The 20,604-nt window shown below is 40.8% G+C and overlaps 1 protein-coding gene across 1 annotated transcript in view; it reads left to right on the top strand.

The window, feature by feature from the left end:
- Fmn1 (formin 1) overlaps positions 1–20,604 on the top strand; it is a 151,913-nt gene that overhangs the window by 10,483 nt on the left and 120,826 nt on the right. The window contains 1 exon segment of the mRNA XM_048332706.1: positions 18,838–18,899. Within this exon segment, the coding sequence (XP_048188663.1) occupies positions 18,838–18,899 (62 nt within the window).

Here is a 20,604-nt window from a genome sequence, read left to right as displayed (position 1 = left end):
TGTGGGCACATGCACACACAGGATAAACTTTCCACTTCACTGGGGCGATACTGGGAAAGCTGCAATGAGATTGTTCGTTTTTTAAAGTGTTGGAGGCATTTTTTGGTCAATAAAGATAGAACTTTCTCTTTCTCCCTCATCCTCTTAGTGGCTGCACAGTGTTCAGTAAAGTAGTTAATGTCTTATCAGTGAAACTTAGAACCTCTCATCATTGCCAGAGAGTTCTGAGGAGATTCTTTCATGTGTATCTTTGATGTTCCCATGACTCATTGATAGTTTAGAAGTGGAATTGCTAGAGTGTCCTGGCTCCCATTCACCAGTGGTGGGCTCCACACATTGGGCCTCTCAGAGCACAAGAGCCATTTATTCCAAACCAAGCCAAGAGTCTGTCCCTTGCACATCACTGATTGGAATGCTGAAATTGTATACTTCAGAGTTTAGCATGTGTCTTTTTGATACAAGCAGGGTTAGACATCTTTCATGTGTTTATTGATTCTTTGACTTTCTTCTTTGATGAAAAACTTTGACTGATATTCTTTCATTTTAAATAGGTTACTAGTCTTGTTTCTTACTAGTTTGAAAGACCTTAGTTTGCACCAGGGAAATAAGTCCCGTGATGGTTGTGTACATTGTAATCCCAGTTGCCAACTTACAATGTCTTCTGCCTCTCCAGGTCTTTTATTGTGAGGAAGTATTTTTTCTTTTTCTATTGGTTACCATACTTAAACTCAGGGCCTATGTACTGTCCCTGAGCTTTTTGCTCAAGGCTAGCTCTCTACCACTTTGAGCCACAGCACCACTTCCAGTTTTCTGGTTAATGGGAGATCAGAGTCTCCTGACTTTCCTTCCCAGGCTGGCTTTGAACTGCAGTCCTCAGATGGCGACCTCTTGAGTAGCTAGGATTACAGGCATGAGCCACTGGCACCTGGCTGACAAAGTTTTATATAGTCAAATCCTCTCAGATTTGTTGTTGTAATTCATAGTTTTAAGGAAGCATTTCCTGACATAAAGTTGAACAATATATTTAAACTAATATACTTATGTTTAGATTTTTACTCCACTGAGTATTTGCAGCTTAGATGGGGTATGTCAAGAGTGAAAGTGGGCTGCAGGATTTGGGTCATAGCATACAATATCCTGGGACCAAGTTTTAAGCTTTAGCAACTACTAGCTGTGTGACTCTGAAAAATGGGTAACTTTTTGTACTTCAGATTCTTCTGTTATAAGACTTTTCTTTTCATGTTCAATGAGGTAATGCATTTAAAGAGCTTACAAGAGTAGTTGGCTCATTTTGAAATCAAAATTGTTATTTTGTGCAAACTGATACCCACCTGCCTGGGTACCTTCTAACAACTGCCTTATTCTTGCAAGAAAGAGTACCAGCTCAGCTCTCAGATAAGAATTCCTTCCATATGTGGCTTTCTATTCCCTGTATTTTTTCTTGATATATTTATCTAGACCTTCTGGCAATCACTTCAATTTGGATTTATTCTAAGTTCTTAATACTTCATTGTCTCTTTAATATAAAATGTAAAACCGGTTTCTTAAGATCTCAGTTTCAAGTGACAGAAAGCATTGGAATTTTGTCTGAAATTTGGCTAGATTTATAGATGGAATGTGAAGGAAACTTACAATATTGTTTCCCCATTTAGAAGCATAACTTGTCTCTGCAGCTATTTAGGACTGACATTATGCTGTTTGTAAATTGATGGGATTTTCATTGTTCACCTTTTGTACCTTTCATTTATTTCTGGGTATTTGCTTATAAATAGTATTTTTTTTCTAATTGGGGAAAGAAGAGGGAATGCCAATCTGAATAAAGCACAGAGTATGCAAGTATGGAATACCATGGTGAAACCCCTCTGAACAATTAACATGTTTAAGAGAATGAATGACAGTATGCAAAGCAGATTCTGGCAGAGAATGGGTACTAGTGGAGGGTAGAGGGCTTGGCCAGGGTGAGGGGGGTGGTGGATATGGCCACTATACTTTATATACCTGTGTGGAAATGGGCAGTAAAGATTGTCGAGAATGGTTTAGGAAGAGGGGGAGAGGAGGGAGGGTGAGAGGAGTGGCCTGCATAAACAGACAGGCTGAAATGAAACCCCCTTGTATGAGTAATCCATACTAACAAAAATGTGGGGTATCAAATGTATTTAAATAAGTATGTTTCTGTTAGTGTAGCACCTCAAATGGTAGTTCCTTAATTATTTTTGTAATTGGTTCTGTTAATATCACAAAGCTATTGATTTTCTTGTTTTTATTCTGATGTATACTCCTGTTCTTGTAGCTTTGTAGTGTTTTTTAGGTAGACAAATCATAATACTTTTGTCAGTTAGGGAGTTTGAACTTGGGGCCTAAGCTCCTCTTGCTCAAGGCTAGTGCTCTACCACTTTGAGCCACAGCTCCACTTCTGGCTTTCTGGTAGTTAATTGGAGATAAGAGTCTCATGGACTTTCCCCCTGGGCTAGCTTTGAACCAAGATCTTAGATCTCAGCCTCCTGAGTAGCTAGGATTACAAGGTGTGAGCCATCAGTGCCTGGCAGCTTATTTTTAATGTAGGAGAACATACATGGCATAACATTTACTATCTTAATAGTTAGGTCTGAACATAAAACAAAATTTACTATTTTAACCATTTACAAACATATTCAGCTGAGTAGAATTAGTTTAGATAGTTTTATAAGTGAATTTGTACATATGATTAAATACTTGGTATAAGTGGAATCATCAAATACTTAAATACTTTGTGTAAGTGAAATCACATATGTGATTTGGCACTTCATTTGAGTGAGACTGTACAGTGTTTGTGTGGTTATCTTTAGTGAGCACTTCATTACACTTAGCCTAAGTGTTGCACAGATTATATTACACAGATGAACCTTGACACAGTGAACCAAGGTTTAAAAATCTGTCTGTAGCATGTGACAGGATCTCCTTTCCTTCAAGGTTAAGGAATATTCCATTGAATGTCTTATCACATTTTGTCTATCCATTCATCTGAATGAGTAACCTCTTTAAAGTTATGCTTTCGGGGGGGGGGGGTGTGTGGGGTGTGTGTGTGTGTGTGTGTGTGTGTGTGTGTGTGTGTGTCCAGAAGAGGAATTTCTGGGTCATATTGTCACTTTAAGAACCTCCACACTGGGCTGGGGATATGGCCTAGTGGCAAGAGAGCTTGCCTCGTATACAGGAGGCCCTGGGTTCAATTCCCCAGCACCACCTATACAGAAAACGGCCAGAAGTGGCACTGTGGCTCAAGTGGCAGAGTGCTCGCCTTGAACAAAAGGAAGCCAGGGACAGTGCTCAGGCCCTGAGTTCAAGGCCCAGGACTGGCCAAAAAAAAAAAAAAAAAAGAACATCCACACTGTTTTTTCATGACTGTTGCACAGTTAACATTCCTGTTGACATGTAGAAGCTCCTGTTTCTCCACAGACTGGACATCACTGACTTCCCTTTCCCAGTCTGCATCTGCTCATGTGTGAGATACTAATGGGTTTCACTTGAGTTCTCTGATTGTTAAGATTCTGCTCACCATTCCATGTGCCTGTTTGGCCATGCATTTATCTTCTTAAAAATATGTCCATTCATGTCCTTTGCCTGTTTTTTAATTTGATTGTTAATATTAGAAAAATAAAATGCAGATTGTTTTCCCCAGATTTTTATGCTGACTAGGACTTTGAAAACAAAGCAGAAAAATGTGAATAATAAACATCTTCATGATATTCTTGATTTTGAAGACTTCTTTCTAATAGTTTCCAGTTCTTAGATTATATTGGTTGGGGATTTTTGCTCAATTATCATTCTTATAGGCCTAGTTTCTTGATTTAAAGTAATTTTCATTTTCTTCAATAGGAGCATACCTATTATTAAAGTGACTTTCAGTACATGTGGTTTTCTTGAATTGATTAGCGGTGTATGTTTTAGATTTATTAATGTGGAGCCATCTCTACATTCTTGAATTATTTCTGCGTGATCCTGATGAAGTGCTGAATTTGATTTGATGGTTGTTCTGCTCATCCTAAATAATGACAAGTCTTTCCCAAAATAATCAATCTATACATTCAAGATAAAACTACCCAGGCTTTTTTTTTTTTGGTATTTTAAAGAACAAAGTATACAATGATTCTGATAGAAGACTATATTTGTTAAAATAGAATCGGCTAATTGGTTTCCAGATCTGTCTTCTGAGTCATCCTGTGATGGCATTTATTTTCTTCCCTTTGAGACTCCTTCAGTGTACCACTGCCCGGGATAAGTAGGAATGAATTCTGATAGAAAGCAGCCATTGTGTATGGAGCTACATGGCATGGCTAGGATGATTCCTAGGGGATTTCCCTTGACTTTGTTACAACACATACTCTTATCTCATGCTGTAATGTGAGAAGTCACAGGTAAGTGGCCCTGACATCAGAGTCATGATTTTTCTAGATCAGATCTAACTCTTATTTAGAAACACCTAGCACGTTATTGGTGTCTTAATTCATTGATGTTACAAATTTAGTGTTACAAATGGTTGTACATTCATTCGTTTACCAAATATTTACTGGGCATCTACTATGTATTGGTAAGAGTGATAAGTACTTGGAATGCAAAGATGAACACAGAACAACACTCGCCCTCAAGCTATGCACAGGTTTTTTTCTTTCTTTTTCTGGCCAGGGTGTAGGTAGGTAGGAGAGAGACAATATGTATCCAAATAAATACAGTGAGGCATTCTAGATGCTCTCATAGATTCGTGTGTGGCATGCAGTTGAACTCAAAGGAGACTGCCATCAGACCTACCTGGGCAGCCGTCTTGGAAGCCTGGGCAAGGCAGATTGCTCTTATGCTCATGAGGAGGAAGGACAACAGGGGCTGCTTATGTTTATGAAAGGTACTAAGGTATGCAAACATGTTGAGCCCATAGATTTGAAGAGGCCGGATCTGGAGATAGATGATCCTCTCTGCTGAAGATGATGGCTGATGGGCAAAGGGGAATGCCACAGAGAAAGTATTAACAGAGGGGTAACAGAGCCAAGTGTTGTTTTTGCAAGACTCCTCTGGTGGCATGACAGATGAATGTGAATCTGGAAGGGAGTTGAGGGATATAGGATGACCAGTTTGGAGCCCTTGTGGTCAATGGAGGGCAGACAATGGAGATTTCTACCTCCTTGTGAATGGACACATTCAAAATTGCTGCTACTACTTGTGATGAGGAATGGTGACAGACAGGATCAGCGATTGCAGTGATCTGTGGACAGTCTGAGTCTCATCTGATAAAGGAGCTCAGAAGATATTCTGGTTTTTATTTGATGGGTCCTACTCCTTTTCAGAAAGGAAGATCATGTGGATCTAAACTTTTTTTTCTCAGCCGGGGATGAAAGTGGGACTTAGAATCGATGTATATTAGTCTTTGTTATGTTTATAGATTTTTCAGTGTGTGAATACAATGTACTTTAGGTACCTGGAGTTCTATCTAGGTCGATTTTCCTAAAATGAGCTCACATAAAAACCAATTATCTAAAACAGTTTTATCTCAAAGTTAATTTTCTCAATAACTTACTTCTTGGCAACAAGTAATAACATATTTTCAATAGTCAGATAGAATGAAATTCTACCATTCTACTAAAATGACTGTGATGAGCTACATACTTTCCATCTTAGCCAACAAAATCATTATTTCATGCCTTTCTAAGGTGACAAATTATTTATCTGCTCCCTCTTTCAAATTCTGCCTGCTTTCAGCTACTCAAGAGGTAGATATTGGGATGATTAAGGTTCAAAGCAAAAAGTAAGACTCTATCTCAATAGAAAGAAATCAGATATGGTGGTAAACATCTATAATAACAACTATACAGGAGGTATAGGTAGGAGGATGGCAGTCCAAAGTCAGTCTGGGAAATATACGTGTGTGTGCGCGCGCATAACACCCTATCTAGAAAATAAGCAAAAAGGTCTAGAAGTCTAGCTTGGATGGGAGAGCACTGCCTGGGAAACACAAGACCATGAGTTCCAACCCCAGTAAGGAGGGGGAAAAAGAGATCAAGTATTCCCATTCCACCCTATCACCTTTGACTATCACATACTGCTTAAATTGTCCTTGAGAAAAGGGATGCTGCCACCCATTAATGGTACACAAGGGTGTTCTGTCACTTCCCTGCCTCATGGGTAACAGCAATGATAAACAGTATGTTTTGTATCCTTCCATATGGAAGGAATGCCATGAGTCAAGCAAGTGTCTGCATGCTGCTGACGATAGTGTCACCCTGCTCAGAGGCTCCAACCGGTGAGAACCCTAGTTGTTCTCTTTGCAGAGATCTACCACAGAGCAGGAGCATGCCCCCCACCACAGGAGCTGAGAAGCTAGGAGGGTAGTTTCAGACTACTACATAGCCAGGGGCTCCTTATGCACCCCAAGAGGGCCATACATAGATGGGAGAGTCTGTTAGCTTTGATTTTGGTCATGTAACTGAAAGTTAGCATTTCTTCCCATCATGAGTTTGGGCAGCATTTGTCCAGGCATGAGAGAGCACCTGTGAGCTTATCTCCAATCACAAATGTAATCAGACCATATTGTAGCTATGGCAGTACCCTAAAACATGTTTGTAGTGATCTAAAAGGTTCATTAGTAATTTATTATGCTTTATTTTTTATAAACTTAAAAGCATTATGTTAGGTAGGGTCCATAGACTTTGTCTACTCTCCAAGGGGGTCCATGATGTGCGGACTGAAGAGCCCTGGATATAGAACTTTGTAGGCCCCTATAGGATTGGTTTGATGTCCCCAGTGAAATGGGGAGTTCCTGGGGATCTTGGAGCAGAGTTGTGACACAATATTCTTTTCTTGTGTTCAGAAAGGCTTCCTGTGTGTAGGCTGCTGTGGTAAACTGGGGGTTAGGGATAAGGGCCTGGAGAGGTAGGTGGCCTAGGTTTCAGGGAAACGAATTATTAGGAGGTGATTCTGGTAATCCAGGCAGGAGGCTGTATTTGCACAGGAAATGGTGGCTTAGATGATGGTTGCAGTAATGGAGGCAGTAAAAAGTAATTGAATTCTGGATTTATTTGAGTTGGAACCATCAGGATTTTCTGCTAGATTGAATATGAGAGAGAAGAGTCAGAGCCAATTGTGTGTGTGTGTGTGTGTGTGTGTGTGCGCATGCACTCCAGTCATGGAGGTTGAACTCAGGACCTAGGCGCTATCCCTGAGCTTTTTTTTGCTCAAGGCTAGTACTCTACCACTTGAGCAACAGCTCTGATTTCAGCGGTTTTCATGGTTAATTAGAGATAAGCATCTCACTGACTTTCTTGCCTAGGTTGGCTTCATACCTCCATGCTCAGATCTCAGCCTCTTGAGAAACTAGGATTGCAGGCATGATCCACCAGCACTCAGTTCCATATGTTCTTGGTTTAATTTTGTAAGTTTATAAGTGGTGATCTTTTATTTGTCATTCTGTTACTTGACCTTTGGGTTCTTTGGGGCCTTCCGGAGGTTCTCTGGTATTTGTCATGTGAAACTCTCAAGGCCACCTATCTACCTTGGTATACTGATGACTCAACCTCCTAGGTCTCCCTCTCTACTTTCCTTTAATGACTATGTGGATAGCCAATTCCAAATCCCACCCTGCAATGGTACTGTCTTCATTTCAGTCAGCTAATCCTGTCTTGTCTACTTTCTAGTCCTTATATTTACTCAAGAGGGTTATTTTTCTGAAGTGATAAATAATAGCATTCCCATTTCTGTCCACCACCTTTCATAATTCTGGCCTCTCCCTCAATTCTCCAAAAACACAAGTGCATGTTCTTTCATAGGCACTGGACTCCATGCATCCTTCTCTATACCTATCTGCCCTTCCTGCCTTCTCCAGGATTCTCAGCAATGCCCTTCATGTCTTTACACCATTGCCTCCTAGAGTAGGCATCTGGCCCACCCCAACCCCGGGGAGAGCCACACATTTGTCTCTCCCCACCCTTTTCTGAACTGCAAAAACTTAGGGAGAAAATTATATAACCATGGAAACCGCAGCACTGTGGAGTCACATTCTCTAGTTGGAAATGGGCCACCTGCCTGACGACTCACATTGTTCCTTGTCTGCTCCTCTCCTCAACCACCGCGATTTCAAGTGTTGTCCACCCCACAGAAAACACACAGCTCTCTGGAGCTCCATTTACTCTGAGCATCTGAGCTCCCATAAAAACCATGGAGGGGCTGTGAAGTATGGGAGAAAACATCAAACTAGCAGTTAGACCTGTGTTCTCCTAGATGTGTAATTTTTTTTCTCCTGGGCATACTCATAAAATGTGTTTCCCTCTGAAAGTGGACCCCAGATCCTCTATGCTACAAAGCAAAACAGTCAGTTTGTTTAGATAGTTGTATCTTAATTTCTTTGTAAGTACTTGGAGAAAGGAGAGTTGGCCTCAGTGGACTCTGAAATACTTAAGATTATTTGATTTTTATACTTTTGTTCACTCATATTTTCTCAAACTGGCTTTAATTTGAAGGCTGAAAAGTCATATTATTTTTCTATAATGGGAAAGTGACTCTTTCTCAATTGTATTCATCCTAAACTAGTGAGGACAACTTCTTGTTGTCTGTCTTTGGTAAGATCAAAGAAGTGCTTGCAGAAACCTTTCAAGTGCCGGCTTCTGTCTTAGTGTTTGTCAGGACTTTGCTTTGAACTTCCAGCAGGGCTTCTGGTGAAGAGGGTATGTTTCCTGACCAGGGACCATCAGAGCTCGGGAGTAAGAAGGTGACAGCCAACAGCAACTTGGGCTTTTCTGTCTAAGCTGAATGTATGCATGCTGCCTACTTGCCATTTCTTAAAAATGTTTAAGTTGATGAGATGTGTTAATATGTGAAATGACCTCAAAGGTTTAATGTCTTATTTTAACTTTTTTTCCATCTGTGGTCCCTTGCATATAATTCTAGCATTTGAGATTATTTATACATGCTAGCATTTCAGGGGAACTTCAGTGAGGCAAGAAAGACCTGGCCCTTCTACATTATTTCTTGTCTTGATGCAAAGTTGGCTTTGTGGTTCCATCATCTTGGATGGAAGAGAGTGTGGGCTGACTAATGGAAAGGCATACCTTCAATAGTGCAGATGCTTGATCCCTCCCAGACCTCTCTCCTGGAGGATAACAAACACAGACAGTAGGTTTCCACCTTGGCTGCGTATCAGAATCAGCCTGTCCAGCCCCAGACCCTAGCATCATTTCACGTCAGTCAAGTCTCTGGAGCTGGGATCTAGGCATGAATGGTTTTTCAGTCTTCACAGGTTATTCTGATACATAGGCAGTACTGAAAGCCACCGGAATAAAGGATTTGTTGGGATTAAATAGGTTGGCTTTTGCAAGAGAGCTGGTTAATTCTCACTAATCCTGATTCTGAGGTTAGCAAGGCTATGGTCAGCTACAGGTGTCTTTCATAAATGTTTTACTACAAACAAAGGCACTTTTTCCTTGTTTTGTCAGTAGTATCAGGGAATGTATTTCTCTATGTATGCTCTTGCTCGTGTATTCCTTGCCCTGAACAAGAAGGGAAAGTGTGTGTGCATGTGTGTGCACGTTTGTGCAGGTGTATGCATGTGCACATGTTGTGTGCATGCTTGTCTTTACTTCATTTAGTTTCATACCATTCACCCTGTTTGTTTGGAAATTAAGAAGTTTCTCATAGGATTAGTTATAAGGAAGTCAGTTCTCTAGAAAAGTCAGGTTATTTAGAGGAAAAATTGAACTAAAAAACAAGCACAGGGGCTGGGGATATGGCCTAGTGGCAAGAGTGCTTGCCTCGTATACGTGAGGCCCTGGGTTCGATTCCCCAGCACCACATATACAGAACACAGCCAGAAGTGGCGCTGTGTTAGAGCGCTAGCCTTGAGAAAAAAAAAAAAAAAACAAGCACAACAAAATCCGTATTCTTTAAAAAGACACATTAAACTGTCTATAGCCTATCAAACAAGCTGACCAATCTATCAACAAAATTAATTATTACCATGCTATCCAAAAGATTTGGGTTGACCCTGTTTCTACCTGTGTGGTCCTCAGTTTCTGTAACCCTTGGCCTGCTGTGTGTAATTCCCATCAAGAATCTTCAGAGACTTCAGATTACATGATAAAATGTAAGATGTCCAGTAAAATAGGAGCTTTATAGACAGGCTTTGAATGTTACACGGGACACACGCACACTGAAACGGTGTACCTCAAGTGCTCGCTGGGCATAGCGGGGCATCTGCTTTTATTTTACATATTGAACAGCCCATGGATGGTCACAGGCTGGATTAGAGGACAGAGCTGTGTGCCTCCAGGCAAGCTCCTATGCGCACAGGCAGGAAGCCCATGGCCACTGAGTTATGTTGACTTTGGAGTATTTTTCCATCCTGTGGGACACACAAGTGTCTGTCTCCCTTAGAAACCTGGGCAGCTGGCCTGGCCTCCTGGGTGCTTGTCTGGCCTGGTTTAGGAGAAAATTACACTCTCATTCCAGTTAGATCTGGCTGACTTTCACATGCCTCTCCAGAGACTGACCTTCAGCACTCTCCTCTGAGGCTCTTTTTGTCAGCCTTACATAAAAGGTCTGTCAGCGAGTCAGGATGCAGTGGGAGAGCAGGGAGCTGGCCTCCCATGACTTTTCAGCCAAGCTAGCTCCTGCTCACAGGTGCCAGGTGAGGAATGTCACTTTTCCTCTACTACTTTGTGTACACACTCTGAGGTAGGCAATCTTTCTTCTCAGCGACTATCAAGCTACAACTATTCATATGTGGAAAGTATATATATATATATATATGTGAGTGTGTTTATATCATACAGATATATATGTGTATACATATATTGTATATATTCACTTATGTGAGTATGTGTGAAATTTTGAATATATTATTTACAGGAGAGAATTATGGGTAATTTCAAAATAATTGAAAAATAGAGAAATTAAAATTAGTACTTGATTATTAACCATCTACATGGAAACATTTTGCCTTAATTTCTTCAGCTTTTTAGAGCCTTTTCCTGGTCCGTGTAAGGTGGGGAAATATGGGTAATAATCAGCCCTTCTGTTGCATAGTGCATGAATTGTTGATGTTTGCAGACATGTCCCATGCACAAAGCATGTTGTGTGTATTGGCTTTCAGTAGTAGAGCAGGGCCCAGGGCATTGTGGAAACTGCTATGTTCATGGCACATGAATGTCTCCGCACCAGTCCCTGCACAAGCAGATAAGGGCATTCTTACTCTTGCCTCAACTTTACCATTACATCTGAAGATTGCTGAAAGTTCTTGAAAAGTGTCCTAAGTATGGTTCCCTCCTATTCTACTTAGCTAAGAGGCCTTCTTATTAAAAAGCAAGAATAAGTGTTAAGCTCATTCAAGTTTTTTTGCATCATTTTTGTATTTATACATAGTAGATTTTCTCCATTGGTCCATTATGTAGTAGATATTATTCATAAAATTTCAGAGAATATCTATGTCTCGCCTTCTTAAAGTAAGTCATATATCTATATATATATATAATTGTTCAAAATTAAACTTGCTGATTTCAGTTTTTCAATTTTCTCAATTTTAATCTGTTCTTTTAGTATTGAAATAATTTAGCTACATTATAGAAAGAGATCATAGTCTATGTGGCCATATTTCTTTGAATTTTTTGAGAGGTTTCTGTCATTATGTTTTGTTGGACTTGTCAGTTTCTGACACTGGTATACTGTATATCTCTTAGCATGGTAATAATTAATTTTGTTGTAAGCGTATATGATGTTAGCTGCATCAACTCCATGATTATATGAACTTACTATCCAAAAATACATTTGGAAGCCTCCCTCCCCATCCCCCTCAGTGAGTTTGTTATTAATCTCATGGACTTCTTTATACTTGTTTTAGTAACATAAACTCTCCAGAGTAGATAGTATGGCTTTTTATGTGTTTGAAGTCTAATTTTAACTTGCCTTGTGCTGAGGAAAAGTGAAATTATCTCCTTATGTTAATTAGCCATTTGGAGTTTTTCTTCCATGAGTTTACTGTTCTTTTGCCCGTTTCTTTGCTTGCTTTTCTTACTTATTTCTAGATGTGCTAATTATTAGTACGTTTTTAAATTCTTTCTTTTTTTTTGTCAGTTGTAGAGCTTCAGCTCAGGGCCTGGGCATTGTCTCTGAGCCTCTTTGTGTTCAATGCTAGTTAGTGCTCTACCACTTGTGCCACAGCACCACTTTTGGTTTTTGAGTGGTTAGTTGGAGATAAGAGTCTCATGGGGACTTTTCTGCCTGGATCATCTTCAAACCATGATGCTCAGATCTCAGCCCCTTGAGAGGCTAGGATTGCAGGCATGAGCCAGAAATGCCCGGCTTGTTTTTAAGTTCTTTAAAAAAGTAATTGTGGGGCTGGGAATGTGGCTGAGTGGTAGAGTGCTTGCCTGGTATACATGAAGCCCTGGGTTTGATTCCTCAGCACCACATATACAGAAAAAGCTGGAAGTGGTGCTGTGGCTCAAATGGTAGAGTGCTAGCCTTGAGCAAAAAGAAGCCAGGGACAGTGCTCAGGCCCTGAGTTCAAGCCCCAGGACTGGCAAAAAAAAACAAAACCAAAACCAAAAAAAAAGTAATTGTACAAAAGGTTTTGTTGTGATCTATGCATACAGTGTATGCATTTGCATATGTAGGTAAACACATAATATATACACACTTATGTATATACAGCATATGTAATATGTATATGGTATGTATATATAACAAATAACGTATGCACATCTACATAATGTCATATATACATGCATATACTTGCATATATACATCATACATGTTAGTTTTAATGTTACATGTATATTTAATCTATGTGTATTTTCTTGGTTTCCAAGAACCAAGAAATGTGAACCTGTAACAACTAGAAGGCTACTAGTTCACTTGAAATTTTTAAAATACACTGTAATTGTTCTAATTTTTCTCAGCCAGTTACCATGTCCACACAGACCTGCCTTTCAAAGAAAATAGGAGGAGGTTCCATGGTTGGCCCAACCTCTTCTCTCTCCCCCTTGACTGAATCCTTCAGGTGTGGTGGAACCAGGTAGTGGGTTTGGTCTAAATATGCAGTGTTGTGACTGCCCCCTAGTGACAGGAATTGGTACTTTCAGTCACTGCCTACTCCCCCCGCTGTGCCACCCGCCCCCCCCCCCCCCCCACTAATGGGTATAATTTTCTTGAAGCTGTTTCTTGGTCATTTATTATTGTTGACTGTGATTTTAAAAACTACATAAGTAGAAAGGAGTCTAAGTTTTGTGAGTCTTCTGTTCATGGAATTATTCATCCTAGTAGTGAAAGGCAAGTTATCCATGGACTAGAAGCTAGAATATGGTTAAATGATTGTTTTCTCCTTGCTAAGCTGTCTGTTAATTCTCCCTGTTCCCTAGTACTTAACTTTTGGAACACAAGTAGAAGTCAAAGAGACAGAGCCATCAATTTATTTTACCTGTTTGGTATCATTATTGCAGAATGATATCAATGGAGGAATGGAGGTATGACTCAATTGCTGTTTACAGTTACGTTTTTCAGTATTAAGCAAAATAAATAGATTCATTTCCAAACTTTATTTTTTGTCTTCCTAAGCCCAAGTATCTCTGTGTTGTTCTCCTTATTTAAAGCCTCTAAAATGTGATGTCTCTATAAATAGTAAGCATGGTTAGATATTTACTGTATGTATCCATTAGCTATGCTGTGTATTCCATGCTAAAACCTAATGGTGGTCTGTAGCCAGCACTGATTTCCGTGAGTGTGAAGGTCTTCTGGGCTCCAGCTGAAATCTTTGGGCTCTTCCAGGCTGGAGTTGGCTGCCTACTGTGTCTAGTGTTTAGGTCTGTACACCTCTCGCTGGGACCAGGTAGAGTGAGGACCAGCTACCTGGATGTGTTCTTGTATGAAGAGCAGGGATGTGGGAGGCAACCCAGGCTGTGCAATTAGATTTAAAGTTTTTCTTTGCCTCATATCAGCTCATGGGACACTGGCAAAGTAAGTCACACAGCCAAACTGAAAGCCACAGAAAGTAGTCTCTGTCCCAAAGGAGTATTTACTCAATAATGCTTCAGTCTTTTACATCTGCATACCAAGTAATTGGATAAGGTTTTCTAAGACACTCAATGTTTCATGAGTTCTCACTGGAATGTAAATCCTGATATTCTCAGACATTTCAGAGGTCTTGAGACAAAGTTGGGAATGTGTGCTGGTTTTTTCTCTGTACACAGATATTTGGTTCAGTGCCTGGCTTGATGAAAAAGGCAACCCAATACGAGTGTCTTAGTATATATTTATGCTACTGTAACAAACCGGGAGATTGTAAGGAGCAGGAATTACTATCTTGCCACTCTGGAGGCTGGTAAAGCCGTCATCAAGAGGCCTGCAGATTCAGTGCCTGATGAGGGCCCACTTCCTTGTTTATAGATGGTTGTGTTCTTATTACAAGGATGGTTCTGTGTCCTCCTATGGGGGAAGAACTGAGCCGGCTTGTGGGTGTCTCTGTTATAAGGACAAAAGTCCCTTCTTTGTGCTCAAGGCTAGCGCTCTACCACTTGAGCCACAGCGCCACTTCTGGCTTTTTTTGTTTATGTGGTGCTAAGGAATCGAATCCAGGACTTCATGCATGCTAGGCAAGCATTCACAGCCTTTTATTAATTCATCCAGTGTTGGAAGCATTGTTTGACCTGAATACCTTGATTTCCTCATCTACCAAATGGGCTTTGATATACTATATTGTGCCTTGTCAGTTTGAAGTGAGAATAGCATGAGTTAGAACTGTTGCTAAGAAATGGAACTAAATAATATCCTCAGTAGTCATATATGCTAAGATAAAAAATGATGAGCACTGTTGTGGCTAATCCATATTTTCTACATTCATTTCTCCTGGCAAATTGATGGATATATCCAGGCACTTGACAGAATGCATGTTTCATGACTGCAAAGTAATAATAATAATCAAAAAGGCAGATTGGTGCTATGAAAAGAGAAGGCACCAATTCAATTAAATGCTTGATTAGAAAAAACTTTATTTTTATGGAGGGAAGGTCTTTCATATTTTTCCTCAAAATGTTGAATTCTTCCATGAAGGAGCCTTTTGAAATTTTCATCTTTCAGGTAATAAATCCCTCTTTTAAAGACACATGTTAGGCTTCTTTCCTGTGGACAGGGATATCTTAATTCATTTATTAACTCCCACTCTCAGTTGACTTCAGACAGATCTGCCCTTTCAAAATCTCTATTCCTTTTCCGATATGTTTACAGAGACCCAGAGCTACAGAACACCAGGAAAAAGTTCTCTTTTTAACAATATGAACATCCTTGTATTTGACACTTGTAACTCACTGCCCTCTCCTGAAAACTCCATTCTGTGGATTTGAAATCTTCACTATGTAGGGGAAATAGCCACCACTAGTAAGTCAAGTTTTGAAGTCATCACTTAACCTTGACTCATAGACATTGTTCTGAAATCTTTATATTCTATTCTCCTCTGTGAGCTCTTGAAATGGATATTTTATTACCAAAAGCATTCACTTCCTCCTCCTCCATACCTCCCAGAGATTGTTTTGTCTTCTTATTGGGATGGGAGTGTTTTCCTGCCACCTGTAGCTATGGTACTGATGGCAAAATAATATTTATTTTAGGAGATGAATAATGGAGTGCTGGGTGTTGTCTCTGTAGTGGCCTTTATTAGTATGCTAACAAACTAGTCATAACCACAGCATCACACCCTTAGAGGTACAATTGATACAGAATGAATAATTTCAATATACAGTCTGTGTAACTTTTATTCAGAAGGTATGTGCTTCCCAAAATGCATCAGTTTTGTACGAAGGTTGGTTTAATTCAACTCCTTCCATGACTTTGTAGAGGCTTGGGATTGGTTAGGGTTTAGATATTTCATCACATGGTTTAGGACTCAACCTTAATACCAGGCTGTAGCTTTCCAAATTGCTTTATGCTTCTTAGGAATCTAGTGGTTCTCTTGTGCTTATATAATGATCTGTATTTGATATACAAGAAAATTAGCATAATTGTATAAAACAAAAGCATTTTCTTAAAACTTGCATAAAACACTCAGCTTGAAGAATACTTTTTCACTGAGCATGAATGTTAGACCATGTCGCTCAATCACAACCCAATTCAATTCCTTCTCTCCCCGAAGTTCCCATTCTCTTGATTTTGGCAATATTCTTATATGCTTTGTTTTGTAGTTTTTCATTTGTAGGTTCCTAGGATTAGTGTGTTAGCCTTCCATTACTGTGACAGAAAGAGGAAAGGTTTATTTTAGGTTCTAGTTTGGGAGGTTTCAGTCTGGGGTGGCACCATACCTTTGGGCTTTGATGGGCCAGGACATCATAGTGAGAGCAAGCAGTGGGGAGGATCCCGCTCACTTCCTGCCTGAGGCATGGGAAAGGAGAGAAAGAGGCTGGCTTCCCACTGTCCCTTTCTAGAGGACCCCTTGTACCCAACACCTCCCCCGATACCCCGCCTCTTAGAGGTTCTTCCCCCACCCAGTACTGGCTTTGTGGTGGTCAGGCCTCTGTGAGCTCTCCAGATCCACTCTGCAGCTTTGGGGTTCTTGGGAAGGAGCTTCTTGAAAGCGATTGTGTAGCTCATGCTCAGTACAATATGATGCATGTCCTTTGCCTTTTATTTGGTAATCTAGAGGTAATCTAGAGGTGACTCGATGTCCACGGGAGCATGTGTAGGCTATGTGCAAATATGACCCCATTTATATAGTGGACCTGAGTGTCTATGGGTTTGGGTATCTTAAGGGTCTTTGATCCATCCCTGGGGCTCTCTGCCGAGGTGAGTCTCCGTGCCTCCACTTACCTGTTCTCTTTGTGGGTGCCCAGGAATGACTGTATTGCTGATTGCTATTGAGAATGAGTATCCTTTTATATATTTACCTTTGATTTGAATGTCTTTTGTTAAGAGTACTTGTTGGGCTGGGGAGATAGCCTAGTGGCAAGAGTGCCTGCCTCGGATACACGAGGCCCTAGGTTCGATTCCCCAGCACCACATATACAGAAGAACGGCCAGAAGCGGTGCTGTGGCTCAAGTGGCGGAGTGCTAGCCTTGAGCGGGAAGAAGCCAGGGACAGTGCTCAGGCCCTGAGTCCAAGGCCCAGGACTGGCCAAAAAAAAAAAAAAAAAAAAAAAAAAAGAGTACTTGTTGCTGTTCTTGACCTGCTTTTTTTTTTAAAAACATGGTTACATTTTCTATAGTTTTTGGAGGGTATCTCTATATTTACACTAGATATTTGTAAATAAATCCTCATATATAAATAAATATAAATAGTATATATTAGCATATTTGCTTATGTGTTCCATTTGTCATCTCCCAATGTGTGGCTTGTCTTTTCTCTCTATTGTGTAGTTTGAGGACAAAGAAGTTCTTATTTTTTTTTTTTTGCCAGTCCTGGGCCTTTGGACTCAGGGCCTGAGCACTGTCCCTGGCTTCTTCCCGCTCAAGGCTAGCACTCTACCACTTGAGCCACAGCGCCACTTCTGGCCGTTTTCTGTATATGTGGTGCTGGGGAATCGAACCTAGGGCCTCATGTATCCGAGGCAGGCACTCTTGCCACTAGGCCATATCCCCAGCCCTGAAGTTCTTATTTTTAACATAGCCAGATTCCCAACTATTTTGTATTCAGAGGAGTCTCTGCTATCCTTTTCCTTGGGGGGAAAATTTCCCCATCCTTCCTTGTAAGGCTGTTGTCAGTAAGTCCTCTCTACCTGGATTCCAAGGTAGCTGCATTGTGAATGGCTCAGAGAAAAGACATGCAAAACTAGGGGTGTCAAGCTTTGCTCCTGCTGTTGCTAATTCCTGGGCCTTAGCAAGGACTCAGTGCTTTTCAAGAGAAACAGTTTAATTACCTCTTGGGGTGGGGTGGGGAGGTAGACATTCTAAGTAACCTAGAAATGATTTAAAGTGTACTGGAGGGTTGGGTAGGCTGTTTCCATGTATGTGCCATTTCTCATAAAGCACAGTCCTTAGTGCATCATTAGATAAGATCCAACTGCTTTCCTACCAATCCTCAAAACACTTTGCAAAGCACGGGATACCCCACAAAAGACAGGCTGAGAACTCCTTGCTCTGTGCTTCTCTGCAGTGTGGGGATGGAGCCCTCTTCTGGGGGTGGGGTTCTGTGGGGACCACCACCTAGCCTTCTCCCAGAAGCGGTCTTGACTGCTTTGTGCTATCCCAGCCATGCGGAAGTTCTAGTGGTTGCCTGGGGCTTACTTTTTGAGTAATCATTATTAGACTCAGATGAAAATTGGATAAGAAAGTCAGTTTTGCCCCTCTTCCAGCTTCAGTTAGCTCTAGACTCCTGACTTTCTGGGGTGTGAGATCAAGACTAAAATCAGGCTTAGATGCTTAAGTAGTCTTGCTTTCAAATGGGGATTTAAAAAAAAAAGAGTCCTTTGATCTCACAAGAAAGTTTTCACTTATTTCCTGCTTGTAATGGATTTGTGTTTGTTCTCTGTGGGGCCAAACTTTTAATTCCTCCTTGAAGACAAACACCCGAGACAGTCATTATCTGAAACACAGTCATCATGCTGTTTTTAAAAATCCTATTGTCTCTACTTAATTTGGAACTTTTCACAGTTGTGATTGTGCTCAAAAAAAGTGTCTCCCATTGGCCCCGAGCTCCTTGTCATGCCTTCCCAGTGCTGACATCTTTCATTGGGTTAATGTACCTTATTGGCTTCTGCTTGCTCCACTCACCGGTTAGCAGGGCCTCTGGGTGCCAGGAAATGATGCTCCGTTGCAAAGGTGCCTCTGGGGGCTTGGAGATTATGCTCACTTGAATTTTTTTACTCACTTTGTGCATCTTTGTAACTGGCTTCTTTTGTGATCTTACAGAATACCAAGCTGCCATTTTGCACTTGAAGAGGGAACACAAAGAAGAAGTTGAAAACCTGCAGGTATCTCTCTCTGACTCTTCTGAACTGGTTATCTGATAGCTGCTCTCCTCATGTACTCATGAGGAAATACTCTTCTTGTGTTGAAGTAGATAATGTGCTGGCACCTGTAGCCTGCACCCACCAGCAGGCACAGGCTTTATCCTGGGAAGAAAGCCTTGGGTGCTGTGTTCAATAAAACCTAGTTCCTGATTTGGTGACAACACCATAAATGCCTTTTATTCTACTGGATAAAAGAGTCTTTGGCTTTAGAGCAGGGGAGAGAGAGGGCATTTAGACTTTTATTGTTTATATGAAGTCCCCCTGCAGTTGTTTTCCCTAACACAGTGTTTTGTTTCCCTTAGACTCTGGTTCCAGTATTCTTCCTATAGAGAAAAAAATCCCCCTGATATTGTGCATATAACTTTGCTTCCTGTAGTTCATGCTCCTTATTAGCACCAAGCACCTGCCAAGGATGAGATGTGCTCTGGACAAAATGTCGCATAATAATAGTGGCGATGATGATGATGACTCCTAACACTAGTTTCATGTCGGCTATCCTATGCGAGGCACCGTGCTCAGCATGGACGCTGAGTCGTTATATTGAGTCCTCACATAGATTCTTTTTTTTTTTTCTTTTTTTTCCAGTCCTGGGCCTTGGACTCAGGGCCTGAGCACTGTCCCTGGCTTCTTCTTGCTCAAGGCTAGCACTCTGCCACTTGAGCCACAGCGCCGCTTCTGGCCGTTTTCTGTATATGTGGTGCTGGGGAATCGAACCTAGGGCCTCGTGTATCCAAGGCAGGCACTCTTGCCACTAGGCCATATCCCCAGCCCACATAGATTCTGTTCTCAAAGATTTGCTGCTTAGCTGGAAAAACAATTTTCACCATCAAGGCCAAGTAACAACTGATTAAACTAAGTGCATGATATTCCTCATAGACTAATGAAATGAAAGACTGTGAGTTAGCTTTTAAAACTCTCTCATGAAATTTGCTAATTTCAGATCTTAGTCTCCACTAAGAAATGGGTCAGACCTTGGCTTTTCTATTACTACAAATGGTGGTGATTTCTTACAACATCTTTGGAAGCTGCAGTATGTGTTAGTGTGGTAAAAGTCTTAATGCAAAATATGAAACCATCCTTAGTTGCACAAATACATAGTAAACAAAACATTGAGAAATGTATGTTGCAAAGCTATGTGATTTCTGCACACAGCAGGGAATCTAGGTTTACTTTAAAAGTAATTCCCCAGGCTCACCACTAGGGGACAGCTTGTCTCTATTTTTCTTAAACCACCAAGTAGATTTTCTTCTAATAATTGAAACAGCTTTTTTTTTAATTTACACTGAAAGCTTTAACTTTTAACATATGAGAAGGAAAAAAAAAAAAACACCCTCTAACTCAGCTTGTCACATAGGAAAACACACAGAAAAGTCTGTGTGTGTTGTTAATGCAGGTATATGAGGAATCTGCCTTGCAGTGTGGCCTGTGTAGGCTCTCTCTCTCTCTCTCTCTCTCTCTCTCTCTCTCTCTCTCTCTCTCTCTCTCTCTCTCTCTCTCTCTCTCTCTGGAACAAAAGACAAGGGCCACCTACATAAAGCCTTAGGAGACTGAACATCAGTTTATGTTTAAGAATGGAAGCTGGGTAGCAGTGTCTCATACCTTTAATCCTAACTACTCAGGAGGCTGAAACCTCAGGATCACAGTTCAAAGCCAGCCCAATCAGGAA

This window comes from Perognathus longimembris, chromosome 23 (assembly GCF_023159225.1).
Source record: "Perognathus longimembris pacificus isolate PPM17 chromosome 23, ASM2315922v1, whole genome shotgun sequence".
Lineage (NCBI taxonomy): Eukaryota > Metazoa > Chordata > Mammalia > Rodentia > Heteromyidae > Perognathus > Perognathus longimembris.
Note: the sequence above shows the minus strand (reverse complement) of the source record. Positions and strands in the feature narration are given on the sequence as shown.